The 15,578-nt window shown below is 37.2% G+C and overlaps 1 protein-coding gene across 2 annotated transcripts; it reads left to right on the top strand.

Annotated features, from left to right (window-relative positions):
- The first annotated feature begins 1,965 nt into the window (after positions 1-1,965).
- Positions 1,966-6,149, top strand: LOC109788920 (triacylglycerol lipase 2). 2 transcript variants are annotated; one of them, XM_083065443.1, is made up of 9 exons: positions 1,966-2,262; positions 2,349-2,456; positions 2,983-3,123; positions 3,214-3,309; positions 4,568-4,711; positions 4,806-4,846; positions 4,978-5,057; positions 5,173-5,268; positions 5,695-6,149. In XM_083065443.1, the coding sequence occupies exons 1-9, from the start codon at positions 2,080-2,082 to the stop codon at positions 6,012-6,014; spliced, it is 1,209 nt and encodes a 402-aa protein (XP_082921569.1). In that variant the 5' UTR covers positions 1,966-2,079; the 3' UTR covers positions 6,015-6,149. The 2 variants fall into 2 exon arrangements, with proteins under 2 accessions (XP_082921569.1, XP_020203373.1); XM_020347784.3 differs by having other exon boundaries at positions 1,967-2,262; positions 3,214-3,324.
- The last annotated feature ends 9,429 nt before the right edge of the window (positions 6,150-15,578 follow it).

The raw sequence follows: 15,578 nt of genomic DNA on the forward strand, positions 1-15,578 counted from the left end.
TATAATAAATAATCACACATAAAAAAATATTAAAATTCTTTAATATAATTAAATTGAAAGTGGGTATTAAATTAAAAATGGGAACGGGGCAGGTACGTGTACGGGTACGGGACGGGTAAGTACATACCCGTACCCGTATCCGTATCCGATTTAATATATCGGGTTTTACCCATATCCGTACCCCGTACCCGGTCAAACCAGGTATTATCCGTCAAAGTCGGGACGGGTTCGGGTATTACCCGCAGGTACGGGTATATTTGTCATCCCTACATTTACCTCCTATTTTGTGTTAAAATATACAATTTATTCTATTTAACTTAATGCTTTTAATGTAAATTACATTCTCCTTTCTTGAGAAATGTAAATATTACACTATCCATCCTGTATATGTTAAAATATAAAATAAGTTACATAAAAGTTTCACGTATTATATTATCACTATTTTATTATATTAACTTAATATGACTAAAGAATTATCATTATAAAATTTCAAAAATTACTTTTTATTTAATTATTTATAATAAAAAATTTAGTTTAATTATTCATAAAAAATATAATTTTAATAAAATATATTTTAAAATATTTTTAAGTTCATTATCATTCATTCCTTGAATTAAAAAATTGTAAAATATTTAGTTTAATTTAAATTAATTTACTAAAATAATAAATAAAATAAAACTATAAATTAATCATATATTATATATGTGTCAATATATATGATATAAATTAACACACGTGTATATATATATATATATATTAAATTTTATAATAACTATATTTTATTTAATAATAAATTGTTAATATAAACATATTTATTTAAAAATTATATATTTAATATACATATTTTAGCATTACATTAATTAAATATAATAAATAATATTTTATCATAAAAAAACTAATTTATTTATATGTTATTTAAATATTTTATTAGTAACATCAATTAAACAATATATTAATTTAACATATATTTATATAATTAATACTATATAATGAAAATATTATTTTATTTAATTTTTTATAAAAAAGAATATTACATTCACTATATTGATTAAATAATATCTTAACACATGTATTTGTTTTTATTATAATTATATATATATATATATATATATATAGTTTTTGTTTTGATATGTAACTTTAAAAATATTTTTGTAAAGATAATAATGAAAATATTTTTTGAAGATATATATAGTTAATTTTAGTAAAATTTATAATAATTTTTAAAATAATAATTAAATATGTAAATTAAGAAATATATTGTTACTGTTAAACTTTTATGGGAAAAAATGTTTATAAAAAGAAAAATGTTTATAAGAAGAGAGGATTGTGTAATATTTACATCTCCGATGAGATATTAGTATAAAGAATGTTTTGGACATAATTCTTTTGTAACAGAAGTTAATAGAACTTTAATGAAAATTTAAAAAATGGGTAAAGTGTAATACATCAGAATCTGTCTAGAGATGGGTTTGTAATTTTTAACATAAGATGAGAGGGTAATGTAACATTTGTATCTCTTTAAAGAGAAAAAATATAATTTACTAAAAAATTTAATACATTTTAAATTTGTATAAAATAATTTTAAACGACTAATATAAATAATAAAAGGTAATATGACTTTTAAGATAATTATTATAAAAATTACTTATCAAACTTAGCCATTAAATGATTCAAGTCCAAACACCAATTGTTATTTAAGTGTCTTTTATGACCCTTCAATTGTACTAATGCAGATTACGTTGCTTAATAAATGTCAAAATTGAAAATGTATCAACACAACAAAGAAGAAACATATTCCTCAACAAGTATGAGAATATGGGAACTTAGCAGTCACATCATGCCATACAAAAAATACATTAATTGCAATAGAATTGCGTAGTGATCAACCATCCATACCATATTACCATGCCTTGATCAACGCTCACTTAGCAATGAACATTGAATATATGGTAATCAGAACATGACCATAAAAATATCATGTTGCAACTATTAGCATGCACTAGCCTCTTCAACTTTGTCTATGCTTGGCAATAGCTATAAAAATGTGAGATATAATGCAATGAACCTAACACATTGGCAATGGCCAACACTGCAGTTATTATCCTGTTTTCAATAGTCTTGCTTTGCATAACAGCAACTCAAGGGAGGAAAACACTTCACCAAAACAATGAATGGCTAACATCCTATCCAGTTGTTGATGATATTGATGGTATATGCAAAACCATGGTAGAGACACAAGGTTACACATGTGAAGAACATAAGGTATATGTTACTATACATGGTTGTGGCATGCACCTGTCATTGATTATGAAGGCATGATAGGGAGTTTCTTTTCTTGTTGGAGCCAGGTTACAACTGAGGATGGCTACATCTTGAGCCTGCAGAGGATGCCGGTAGGGCGGTCCGGCAAGAAAGCCGACAAGCCGCCGGTGCTGTTACAACATGGTATCTTTGCTGTAAGTTGTGTTGATGCATCATGCATGGACAGATACATAAGAGAAGAAAACATGTTTGTTTACTAAGATTTTAAGTAGTTCAGTAGATGCTTTTCGGGTTATTTTCATCAGAATTAATATAAATTTTTCATACAAACCTTAATAATGAGGATTAGTAAGGTAAAACTTCAATTCTGATTAGAGTTTAACCACTAAAAATACTTATGGAACTGCTTAAAAACATTGTAGAGACTAAACATTAATTCAATTAGAAGTAATTGCGAAGGTGTTTCTAGTGTTATTCTCTGATCATATATAATTGAAGTTTTACTTTGGTGATCCATATTAACCTTTAACTCAAATCTTAATTATGTGGATTAATAAGATAAAACTACAATTCTAATAGGAAAATAACACCAAAAATACTATGGAACTACATGTAAGTTTTGTCGAAGTAAAATTTTAATTCTGATTAGAAAATAGAATAAAAATGTAGAGGCAACAATGTGAGTGTTGAACTAAGATAACTTGTGTTGTGTGATTTCAGGATGCTATAACATGGCTGTTCAATCTTCCAGATGAATCACTGGGATTTATCTTAGCAGACAATGGATATGATGTGTGGCTTGCCAATACTCGTGGGACCAAATATAGCAGCGGGCACACATCACTTGATCCTAATGACATGGTTCTTTCCCTTATGAGATACATGCATTTTAGTTTTCAGACTTTGATATAGCAGCCCTTATGGATAGCTGATTTATTCATTCATGTGTAGGCTTATTGGGATTGGTCATGGGATGAATTGGCTAGTTATGATCTTCCTGCTTTTGTCCAATATGTGTACAACCAAACTGGTCAGAAAGTGCACTATGTAGGTTATTCCTTGGTGAGTTCTTAATTTCATTTTGTTAGTGTTTCTAGATTTTCACATGTCATATTAAATACATTTTTAGTTCCTATAATACTTTTTATTAAATTACATTTTTGTCCCTTTATAATATTAAATTCATAATTTTGATCTTTCTATTTTTAAATTTGTAATTTTAGTCTCTCAATTTTATAAAATCTGCAATTTTGGTCTCTTTATTAAATCTGTATTCATTGATCATTAAATTATAAAGTTGACCATAATTTTACATTAAGTAGATGACATAATAGTTAATATTTAATATGCTTAAATATGTTTATAATTTCTTAAATTAAGAGTAAATTTATTTTTGGTCCCTCAAATTTAAATTTTTATTTTTAGTCCTCATAATTTTCAAAAATTTTGTTTTGGTCCCTCAAGTCACGTTAATAATATATTTGAAAGTGATAGATTGAAATAATTATGCAATATTAATTGGATTTACTGTGATATTTTTACTAACAAGATACTAGTAGCTAGATTTTATGAGATAATATTTAACAATTTTTCTAACAAAATTTGAATATATGGACTAAAACAAGATTTTCTGAAATTACAAGAACTAAAGAGCAGTTTTTAAATTTGAAGAACTAAAAATATATTTAAACTTATTTAATAATATTCAGGTTAAATTTTACTTTTAATTCATAAAAATAGTAAAATGAGAACTAAAGTACAATTTAACTTAATTATTGTTAAATGTTAATTATTGTTTCATATAATATTAGGTCATAGTGACATTACAATTTTAAAGATCAACGGATGAACATTTAATGAAAGAATTAAAATTGCAAATTTTATAAAATTAAGGGATTAAAATTGTGGATTAAGAATTAAAATTGCAAATTTTATAAAATTAAGGGATTAAAATTGTGGATTTAAAAATAAAGTGGTCAAAATTGTGGATTTGATATTACAGAGAGACCAAAAGTACAACTTAACCTATTTTTTTCATCTTAATTTTGGTTCTTGCACTTTAAAAGGTTGGTTTTTGAAGTTTCAAAAAAAATAGGAATTGGTTCTTGGTATAAAGACCAAAACCAACGTGTACATAGGATGGCTAACACCAAATCCTAGTGATTTTGATACAGTAACTCAAAAATTAAACTTTTGAAGTATGAGGATTAAAACAATAATTGAGATTAGAGACTAAAAATGTGGTTAAATTAAACTTTTACATTTCTATCTAGTGTTTGTATATTTAACAATAATGAAATTTCAGGGAGCTTTAATGGCTTTAGCTGCTTTCTCTCAAGGACAAGTGCTGAACATGTTGAGATCAGCTGCATTACTTGGCCCAACTGCTCATATGAATCAGATTACATCGCTACCAATTAAAATTGCTGCTGAATCATTTATAGCTGATGTGAGAAATAGAAGATCATTTAGTTGAGCATTAAAATATCTATTGAATACAATTTGACTTGTTGAAAATACTTTCCTTTTTCTTAATATATCAGGCTGTGTACTGGTTAGGACTCCGCGAATTTATTCCAAACGGGTAACAGTAAAACCTAAACCTTGGAAATCTACAATCTCTTCATGCAAAGTGTTTGAGTGCACAAGAGTTAACTTCATATATAAAAGAAACCTAAAAGAAATTCAATAGTAGCAATGTTTCCAAATGAGCAGGCAAGTTGAAGCAAAATTTGTGGAAGACATCTGCAATACTCTACACATGAACTGCTTAAAGCTAATAACACCTTTCACAGGTGCTATAAATATTACTAGCATGTCCATGAATCAAAATTTTCATTTTATGCATGTATCATTCTGGTTCCTGCAGATATTGACATTATTTTGGTATTGCTTATCCTGAAATTTTAGGTCCAAATTGCTGCATAAATTCGTCCAGAATAGATGTCTTTCTTGATCATGAACCACAGCCAACAGCAACCAAGAATTTGATCCATCTATCTCAAAGTAAGTCTACTAGTAAGCAACATTTTTTCTGTGTGTGGCCAAGTATCATTTATTTTGAAGCATTTCTTTGATGCATAACCATTAAAATAAAGGTAATTTTTTTATTACTAGACAAGGTAAAAGCTTCTCCCCTGACAATGCATAATAATTTAACTATTTTGATTGAGAAAGTAGCCTATATACTAACAGTATAAAACAATTTTACATAATTATTCAATCACAAACTATCAATATGGTATGTATGTTTACTTTTACATTAAGTACTTTAAAAAACAAACTAACGATAATTTTTGATTAGTTGATAGTGTAGAAGTTTTTACACTGATGATACATAGTTTGTAGATGCAGTCATTAAACTCTTTCTGATTGGGAGTACTAGTTCGTACATAATTTCTTGTTGATGTTTCTTCCTATGGATTTGGTTAGTGATCAGAACAGGAAATATAGCAAAGTATGATTATGATGTTCAAGAACAAAATATGCAGAACTATGGACAACCAGTTCCTCCTCCTTATGACATGACCGAAATACCAAATGAATTTCCGCTTTTTCTAAGCAATGGAGGGCAAGACATGCTATCTGATGTAAAGGATTTGCAGGTTTTGCTCAATGACCTCAAAGATCATGATGGGAACAAGCTCGTGGTATTGTTTAAGGAGGATTATGCTCACCTTGATTATGCTATGGGTGTTAATGCTAATCAAATGATTTATGATCCTATGATGGCATTCTTTAAGGATAATTGACTTTAAACTATTGTTAATTGTTCTTCGAATAAGGTAAATGATTTTTCATCAAGTTAGATCAATAGAATGTTACATTTTTCGCCCCTTTTATGTTCTCGGTCATAATTTAACACCTTAATACGGTGTATTCTAATCCTCGGTCAGATTGGACATTCATCTAAGCCAACTGTCTTTTGAAGTCAAGATGATGCTTATTAGTTACTAGTCATTTTTCTTTAATAATGCAATTCTCATGATTAACACCCTGTTTAGAAGTACTTATAAGAAGAAAAAAGAAGATAGAAAACATAATTAAACTTAAATTATAAGTTAAAATTTACATATGCATTTCAACTTTTAGAGAGGTCAGATAAAAAGTTCAAATACATAAATTAATTTTAACTTAACTTACGCGAGAAACTTATTCATTTTTACCTTTTTATTTTCTTCTCTTATATATTCCTCTTGGTTAAGTGAAACAAAAGACAAATTTTTTAAGATATGGACAGTGTTCTGATACTGGTATACATGAAGACTACAGAAAATAAATAATGACTTTTGAGGAGTTTGATTCATTCCTCCATTAAGGATAATGAATATTTGAGCCTTTCACATCCCATTCCAAGAAAATGGAAAGTACCCTGACTTGTGGAATGTATATACGCATGAATAAGCAAACATTACTTGTTTTCTTATAATCGCGTTAGTGCATTATGATTCTTATATAGAGTAAGGCAAGGTACTCAAAACTTGTTAGACAGCAGGAACAACAAGATACAAATAGGAAGTTAAAAGTGTATATAGGAAGAAGGGTACAAATAGGAATTAAACTTATTTTATCCTTTGACCTATTAGTTAGGTTTTCGGTAACAATTAGTTAGTTTAGGTCCTCTTTAAATAGCCCTTGTTTAGGCTGGGGGAGGGGATTATTCTTTTTGGTTAGTTTCCCAACTGGACAAATTCCAGCGTGAAAGGAGTAGTCTCCTTTGTGTACTCATTTTCTTTCAAATTCAATAAACTTCAGGGACGAATAATGCCCTTTCCCCTTCTGTCCTCCCCGAAGACCTAACAATTGGTCTGACCTACCGCTTCCCCCTTTCATGATGGACTCACGTATGCAGACAACAGAAAATACAATCAAAGATCAGGGAATCCAATTGGCAGAATTGCAGAAAGATGTTGCTTACATCAAAGAAAACATGCTTGATTTAAGCCAAATCCGTGGCCTCATTATGGAATGTCTCACCAAGAAACCAAACCATGATGACGATGGGCACTCCAGCACCACCAAACCGAGCCTCACCGACAACGATGGAAAAGATGAGGATGCCACAACACATTCTTGGTTAAAGAAAGTTGTTCTACCCACGTTTGAAGGGAGCGACCCCCTAGGATGGCTCGCTCGAGCAGAGAAGTTCTTCGAAGTGCACCAGGTTAAGTCATCAGAGAGGCTACGTGTCGCCTTCATCAGTATGGAAGGCAAGGCTTGCCAATGGTTTCAATATTGGCGTAATCAAGCCAAACATCCATCTTGGGAAGATTTCACGTGAGCTTTGCTGAAGAGATATGGCGAGAATGGTTGTGGTACTGTATACGAACGACTGGAAACCCTTAGACAGACCGGCAACGTGGAAGATTATGTCCAAGAATTCGAGCTATTGATTGCCCAGGCCAAACCCGGTTCAGAGGAACAAGTCTTGGGATACTTCTTGCGTCGCCTTCATCAGTATGGAATATTGAAACCATTGGCAAGGCTTGCCAATGGTTTCAATATTGGCGTAATCAAGCCAAACATCCATCTTGGGAAGATTTCACGCGAGCTTTGCTGAAGAGATATGGCGAGAATGGTTGTGGTACTGTATACGAACGGCTGGCAACCCTTAGACAGACCAGCAAAGTGGAAGATTATGTCCAAGAATTCGAGCTATTGATTGCCCAGGCCAAACCCAGTTCAGAGGAACAAGTCTTGGGATACTTCTTGCGTCGCCTTCATCAGTATGGAATATTGAAACCATTGGCAAGGCTTGCCAATGGTTTCAATATTGGCGTAATCGAGCCAAGCATCCATCTTGGGAAGATTTCACGCGAGCTTTGCTGAAGAGATATGGCGAGAATGGTTGTGGTACTGTATACGAATGGCTGGCAACCCTTAGACAGACTGACAACGTGGAAGATTATGTCCAAGAATTCGAGCTATTGATTGCCCAAGCCAAACCCAGTTCAGAGGAACAAGTCTTGGGATACTTCTTGGCGGGATTACATTCTGACATCAGAGGCCAAGTCCGTCCCCATGACCCAAAAGAGTTAAATTGTGTTATGGAGATCGTGCACGACATCGAAGAAGCCATGAAGGAGGTTCACAATTATGGAAATTTACAGGGAAGAAACTCCACACCAGGGTTTAGATTTCAAGGGAACAACGGGATCGCCTCTCGGATAGAAACCTCCAACAACATCACAGGGACCAGCAACAACAACCGGGGATCCCAAGGAGGCAACCGTCCCAATAATACCTCTGTAGGAACTAATTCAGGAGGTCCCAATCGAAATCGTGGCACGAGAAGCCTACCTTATCAAGAATACATCAAGCGACGAGAAGAGAATAGATGCTTCCACTACGGGCTAGCGTTCGCTCCGGGACACCGCTGTCCAGAGAAGAATTTACGAGTCATTATATTGGCTGACGATGACTATGGTAAATCAGAAAATCCAAGTGCAGAAAAGATAATCTCGTTAACTCATATTGCAATTGGTTAGACTTATCCATATGTTCAGCAGGAGGACTTACTACCCCACAGACGATGAAACTCAAAGGCCAACTACTGGATCAAAATATTTTGGTGTTAATTGACAGTGGCTCCAGCCACAACTTCATATCGCACAAGTTGGTGGAACAGTTAGGCCTTAAAGTGGATCAAGCAACACCATCTTTTGTAAGGCTAGGGGATGGTAACCGCAAGCAAACTCTGGGCAGTTGTAACAATGTGCAAATCAAATTGGGTGAATACACCATGACAGGAGAATTTTTTCTCTTTGAACTCGGAGGCGTTGACATTATTTTGGGGGTGGCTTGGTTGATGACTCTAGGAGAGGTTAAAGTAAATTGGGGAAGCCTTCAAATGAATTTTATGCACCAAGGGAACAATATAACAATCCAGGGGGACCGAAGTCTGTCCAAAGAAATGATCACCACCAAAGCCTTGAGAAAACTGAACCAACGTTTTGTGGAATCTGTTAGATATAATTTTATCTTATGGTTATTTTATCTTATGGGCCTAGGCCCACTACTTTGTATTTAAACACATCTTTTGCTTTGCAATACACAAGGAATATGTTCTCTTCATTCACCATCACTCTCAACATGGTATCTAGAGCCTAATCCTTGACCTCCCGGTGGACCCACTGTTCATCGGTGCCCGGAAAACGTGTCTCATTCCGTTTTCCGGCTACCCACCCTGTCGTGTCTCATTCCGACAATTTTTTCTATTTTTTAGGGTTTTCTTCGTCACTGCCGCCGCCGTCCACCGCCGCCGCCGTCGACTTTCCGGCCGGCGACCCACCCACCCAGGTCGCCCTGCTCCGGCGACTCACCCGCCACCGGTCGCGCGGCGAACGGAGATCGCACGCGCCCTCACGCGCCGATCTCCTCCTCGCGCGTTTTCTCTCTCCTCCACGCCGGCCGCCGCGCGTGGCGGCGCGTCCGGCCACCTTTCCGGCAGCGACCACCCTGCGCCGGACTCGCCCAGACCCCCTCTACCCCGATCTGTGATTTGTTTTGTGATCGGTCATCGTTTGTCACGGGTCTCTTCCTTCTCGGGCCGTTTCTTTCTCTCTCCTGTTGCTGTTTCTCTCTCCTATTACAGCATCTATGGCTTCCTCTTCCGCTGCTCGGCCTGACTCTGCTATTTTCACTAATTATGTCAATGTCCCTCTTTCCATTGACAAGTTAGATGGCACCAATTATGATACTTGGGCTTCGGATATCAAGCTCTGGCTTAAGGGACAGGATTATGTTGCTCACCTTACCCAGACAGCTGCTTCTATTGATGAGAAGGATCGTCCTCGTTGGTTGAAAATTGACGCTCAAATTTGTAGTGTCCTTAAGTCGACCATTCATCCCTCCTTAAAGCAAATTTTTCGTGCCCATGAGACATGTGTTGATTTATGGGAACAAGCCCGAGTGTTATACACCAATGATACTCAACGTCTCTATGGTGTGTGTCAACATCTCCAGAATATCATCTCTCCCCGACGCCTTGATGGTTCCATGGCTGAGTATTTGGGCAAAGTTCATGGCCTCCTACATGACTTCAATGAACTTTTGCCTCCTGCTGACACTCCTGCCAAGGAACTAGAGCAACGCCAAACATTCTTTATGTTGATGGCACTGTATGGGCTTCCTGATGAGTACTCTTCCATTCGTGATCAGATTTTGGGATCTCCGACCGTGCCTACCTTGAACTCGGCTTGGTCCACTCTGTTGCGTGTGCCCTGCAAGTCTTCCCCTGACATCTCTTCTTCCGCTACCACTGGCGACTCCTCTGCTTTGGTGTCTCAACGTGATGATCGTCAGCGTTCTCGCAAACCGGGCAAAGGTCGTCCTAAGTGTGATCACTGTCACAAACTGGGTCACACAATTGACCGTTGCTATGTCTTACATGGTCGTCCCCCTCGCCCTGCTAGTGCCGTTGCCCACACTGCGTCTCCTGTCTCGACTGCATATGGTGCTACCCCCTCTGACAGTTCTGGCTCTGGGCCCCCAGCTCTCTTCAATGACTTCCTTACATGGTATGAAGAACGTCAAGCTTCCAATTCCACTGCTTCTGTTGCGCACACAGGTCCTTCGTTTGTTGGTCTCACTCACTCCACCTCTCTTGGCCCTTGGGTCCTAGATTCTGGTGCTACCGATCATATTTCTGGTAATCGGTCTCTTTTCTCATCTCTTTCTACCTCTGCTTATTTACCCTCTATCACTATGGCTAATGGTTCTCGCGCCACATCTCATGGTGTTGGTACTGTCCATCTTTCTCCTTCTTTCTCCATTGACAATGTCTTTTATGTCCCAGAGTCTCCCTTTAATTTATTATCCCTTAGTCGTCTTACTCGTTCTCTTGATTGCCTTATTTCTTTTACTAAAGATTCTGTTTTCTTACAGGACCGGAGTTCGGGACGGATGATTGGCACCGGATGTGAGTCTCATGGCCTTTATCACCTACGCACCTCTGCTCCTGTTGGTTTGGTGGCGGATTCCCCTACCCTCATCCATGCTCAATTAGGTCATCCTAGCCTTGCCAAGCTTCAACACCTTGTACCACGTCTGTCTAAGTTGTCTCAGTTGTCGTGTGAGTCATGTCAGTTAGGCAAACATAGTCTTAGTTCTTTTTCTCCGAGTGTCCACAAACAAGCATCGTCTCCTTTTGCTTTAGTTCATTCTGATATTTGGGGGCCGAGTCGGGTCCCGTCCACTTTAGGATTTCAGTATTTTGTCACTTTTATTGATGATTACTCTCGATGTACTTGGTTATTTTTAATGAAATCTCGTTCTGAATTATTTTCCATATTTCAATCTTTTTATAATGAAATTCAAACTCAATTTGGTGTTTCTATTCGTACTTTTCGTAGTGATAATGCTCGTGAATACCTTTCTCACTCCTTTAAAGCCTTCATGGCTTCCCATGGCATTCTTCATCAGACTTCTTGTGCATATACCCCTCAACAAAATGGGGTGGCTGAGCGCAAAAATAGACACCTTATTGAGACCACTCGCACCCTCTTACTTCATGGTCACGTTCCTCAAACATTTTGGGGTGATGCTCTTCTCACTACTTGTTATCTCATCAATCGAATGCCATCTTCTGTCCTTAACAACCAAATACCTCACTCTATTTTATTTCCCTCTCAACCTCTCCACCCCCTACCTCCTCGCGTCTTTGGATCTACGTGTTTTGTCCATAATCATAGTCCTGGCCTTGACAAACTCTCCGCTCGGTCTCATAAATGTGTCTTTTTAGGGTATCCTAGGTCTCAAAAAGGGTATAAATGTTTCTCACCCTCCCTTCGTCGCTACTTAATCTCAGCCGATGTCACCTTTCTTGAGTCTTCTCTCTACTTTTCATCTACTTCCTCTTCTCCTACACCTGTCCTTGCCCCTTCACCCTTACCTCTTGTCTTTGATACTCCTCCTGTGTCTGCTGTGTCACCCGACCCACCACCTCCGCCTCCACTTCAAGTTTATCATCGTCGGCAACGCTCCAACCTTCCCATTGGACCCTCACCCGACTCTACTTTGGTGCCACCTCCTCCGTCTCCTCCGGCCCAACCACTTGAGTCTGACCTCCCTATTGCCCTTCGGAAAGGTAATCGTTCTACTCGTAATCCTTCCCCTCATTATATTACTCTGAGTTATCACCGGTTATCCCCATCCCAATATACTTGTCTTTCTTCTCTTTCTTCTGTGTCTATTCCTAAAAATGTAGGTGATGCCTTGGCCCACCCTGGTTGGAAACAAGCCATACTTGATGAACTGTGTGCTCTTCAGAACAATGGTACTTGGGATCTTGTTTCTCTGCCTCCTGGGAAGTCTGTGGTTGGATGTCGATGGATCTTCACAATCAAGGTTGGTCCTGATGGCACCATTGATCGACTCAAAGCTCGTTTGGTCGCCAAAGGTTATACTCAAATTTTTGGATTAGACTATAGTGACACTTTCTCTCCTGTTGCCAAGATGGCCTCTGTCAGATTATTCTTAGCCATGGCTGCTCTTCGTCGTTGGCCTCTCTATCAACTGGATGTTAAAAATGCCTTTCTTCATGGGGATTTGCTTGAGGAAATTTATATGGAGCAACCTCCTGGGTTTGTTGCTCAGGGGGAGTCTTCCGGTTTGGTATGTCGTCTCCGCAAATCACTTTATGGTCTTAAGCAGTCTCCAAGGGCATGGTTTGGTAGATTCAGTACTGTAGTCCAACAGTTTGGTATGACTCGAAGCGAAGCTGATCATTCGGTCTTTTATCGACATTCCACTGCTGGGTGCATCTACTTGATAGTGTATGTTGATGATATTGTTCTCACTGGTAGTGATCATCATGGCATTTCTCAGATAAAACAACATCTTTGCCATCACTTTCAGACAAAAGACCTTGGTAAACTTAGGTATTTCTTGGGGATTGAGGTAGCGCAGTCTACAAATGGAATTGTAATATCTCAAAGAAAGTATGCATTGGATATTTTAGAGGAAACTGGGCTAATGAATTCCAAGCCCGTTGATACACCTATGGATCCTAATGCTAAACTTCTACCAAGTCAGGGGGAGCCTTTCTCAGATCCTGAGAGATATAGAAGACTGGTTGGGAAATTGAATTATCTCACGGTAACTCGTCCCGACATCTCTTTTGCAGTTAGTGTGGTGAGTCAATTTCTCAATTCTCCATGTGCAGGACATTGGAATGCAGTCATCCGCATTCTGAAGTATATCAAAGGTGCTCCAGGAAAAGGTTTATTATATGGCTACAACAATCATACCCAGGTTGTGGGATACTCAGATGCAGATTGGGCACGCTCTCCCTCTGACAGGAGATCCACCTCAGGCTATTGTGTCTTTATTGGCAATAACTTGATTTCGTGGAAAAGTAAGAAGCAGAATGTAGTGGCAAGATCTAGTGCAGAAGCAGAATACCGTGCCATGGCCTCTGCTACGTGTGAGCTTATTTGGCTCAAACAGTTGCTTAAAGAGCTGAGATTTGGCGAAGTTTCACAGATGACTCTCATATGTGATAACCAAGCTGCCTTGCATATTGCCTCAAATCCAGTATTTCACGAGAGGACCAAACACATTGAAATAGATTGTCACTTCATTCGTGAGAAGATTTTATCTGGGGACATTACTACTCAGTTTGTTAACTCTACTGATCAGTTGGCAGATGTCTTCACCAAATCATTACGGGGTCCTAGGATTGATTATATTTGTAACAAGCTTGGTGCATATGATCTATATACACCAACTTGAGGGGGAGTGTTAGATATAATTTTATCTTATGGTTATTTTATCTTATGGGCCTAGGCCCACTACTTTGTATTTAAACACATCTTTTGCTTTGCAATACACAAGGAATATGTTCTCTTCATTCACCATCACTCTCAACAGAATCCATGGCCATACTCTGGATAGGAGAGAACCTCCTTAATAAACCACAATAGCTCACAATCAGTCAAGAAGAACAATTGCAGCAAATTTTGAGGGAATTCCATTTAGTTTTTTCAATACCGCAAGCATTACCACCACACTAAGATGCTAACCATAAGATCTCCATTAAAACTGGGGTAGATCCGATCAATGTGCGACCTTATAGATATCCTTACCTGCAGAAAAACGAAATAGAAAAGCAGGTGGATGAAATGCTGACGGCTGGGTTGATCAGGCCAAGTAACAACCCATACTCGAGTCCCGTTATTTTGGCAAAAAAGAAGGATGGAAGCGAGAAATTTTGTGTTGATTATCGCCCTGTGAATAAATCCATAATCCCGGACAAATTTCCTATTCCTATGATTGAAGAATTGTTGGATGAACTCAAGGGAGCCACCTATTTTTCTAAAATCGATCTGCGCGCGGGATAACACCAAATTAGAATGCATGAACCTGACATTCCAAAGACAGCATTTCGCACTCATCAAGGACACTATGAATCCTTGGTCATGCCTTTTGGCTTGACCAATGCACTAGCTACCTTTCAAAAGATCATGAACTCCACTTTAAAACTTTTTCTTTGTAGGTTCATTTTAGTATTTTTTGACGACATTTTGATTTATAGTAGCACCTGGGAAGAACATTTACAACACTTGAGAGATGTTTTAACCAAGTTACAGGAACAATGTCTGATTGCTAAAAAAAAAAATGCAGCTTTGGTTAAACAAAGGTGGCATACCTGGGTCACATTATTGCCAAGGACGGGGTATCCATGGATCCTCAAAAGATTGACTCTATATTACAATGGCCCCTTCCAAAATCTGTCAAAGCTCTCAGAGGTTTCTTGGGTCTTACAGGCTATTATCGACGCTTCATTCGTGACTATGGCAAGATTGTTAGGCCTTTGACAGAATTATTAAAGAAGAGAAATTTTGATTGGGTTGAGCAAAGCACTGTAGCATTCAAACAATTATAGAGAGCTGTTACTGAAGCACCTGTTTTAGCAATGCCAGATTTCTCGAAACACTTTGAAATTGAGTGTGATGCATCAGGGAAGGGTGTCGGGGCAGTATTAACTCAAGAGAAAAAACCCATTGCATTTCTCAGCAAAGGGTTCGCTGATTCCAACCTCACAAAATCTATTTATGAGAAGGAATTAATGGCCCTGGTGTTAGCAATTCAGCATTGGTGCCCGTATCTCTTGAGAAGGAAATTCACGGTCTTCACTAATCAAAGGAGCTTGCGATACCTATTGGAACAATGGATTACAACTCAAAACCAACAAAACTGGTTAGCCAAGCTGCTCGGGTATGATTTTGACATTGTTTACAAAGTGGGAGCTTCAAACAAAGTTGCTGATGCGTTATCTAGACTTGAGGAAGAAAAGGAATTACAGAGAATTTCTA

This window comes from Cajanus cajan, chromosome 10 (genome assembly GCF_000230855.2).
Source record: "Cajanus cajan strain Asha chromosome 10, NIPB_CcT2T_4, whole genome shotgun sequence".
Taxonomy (NCBI): Eukaryota; Viridiplantae; Streptophyta; class Magnoliopsida; order Fabales; family Fabaceae; genus Cajanus; species Cajanus cajan.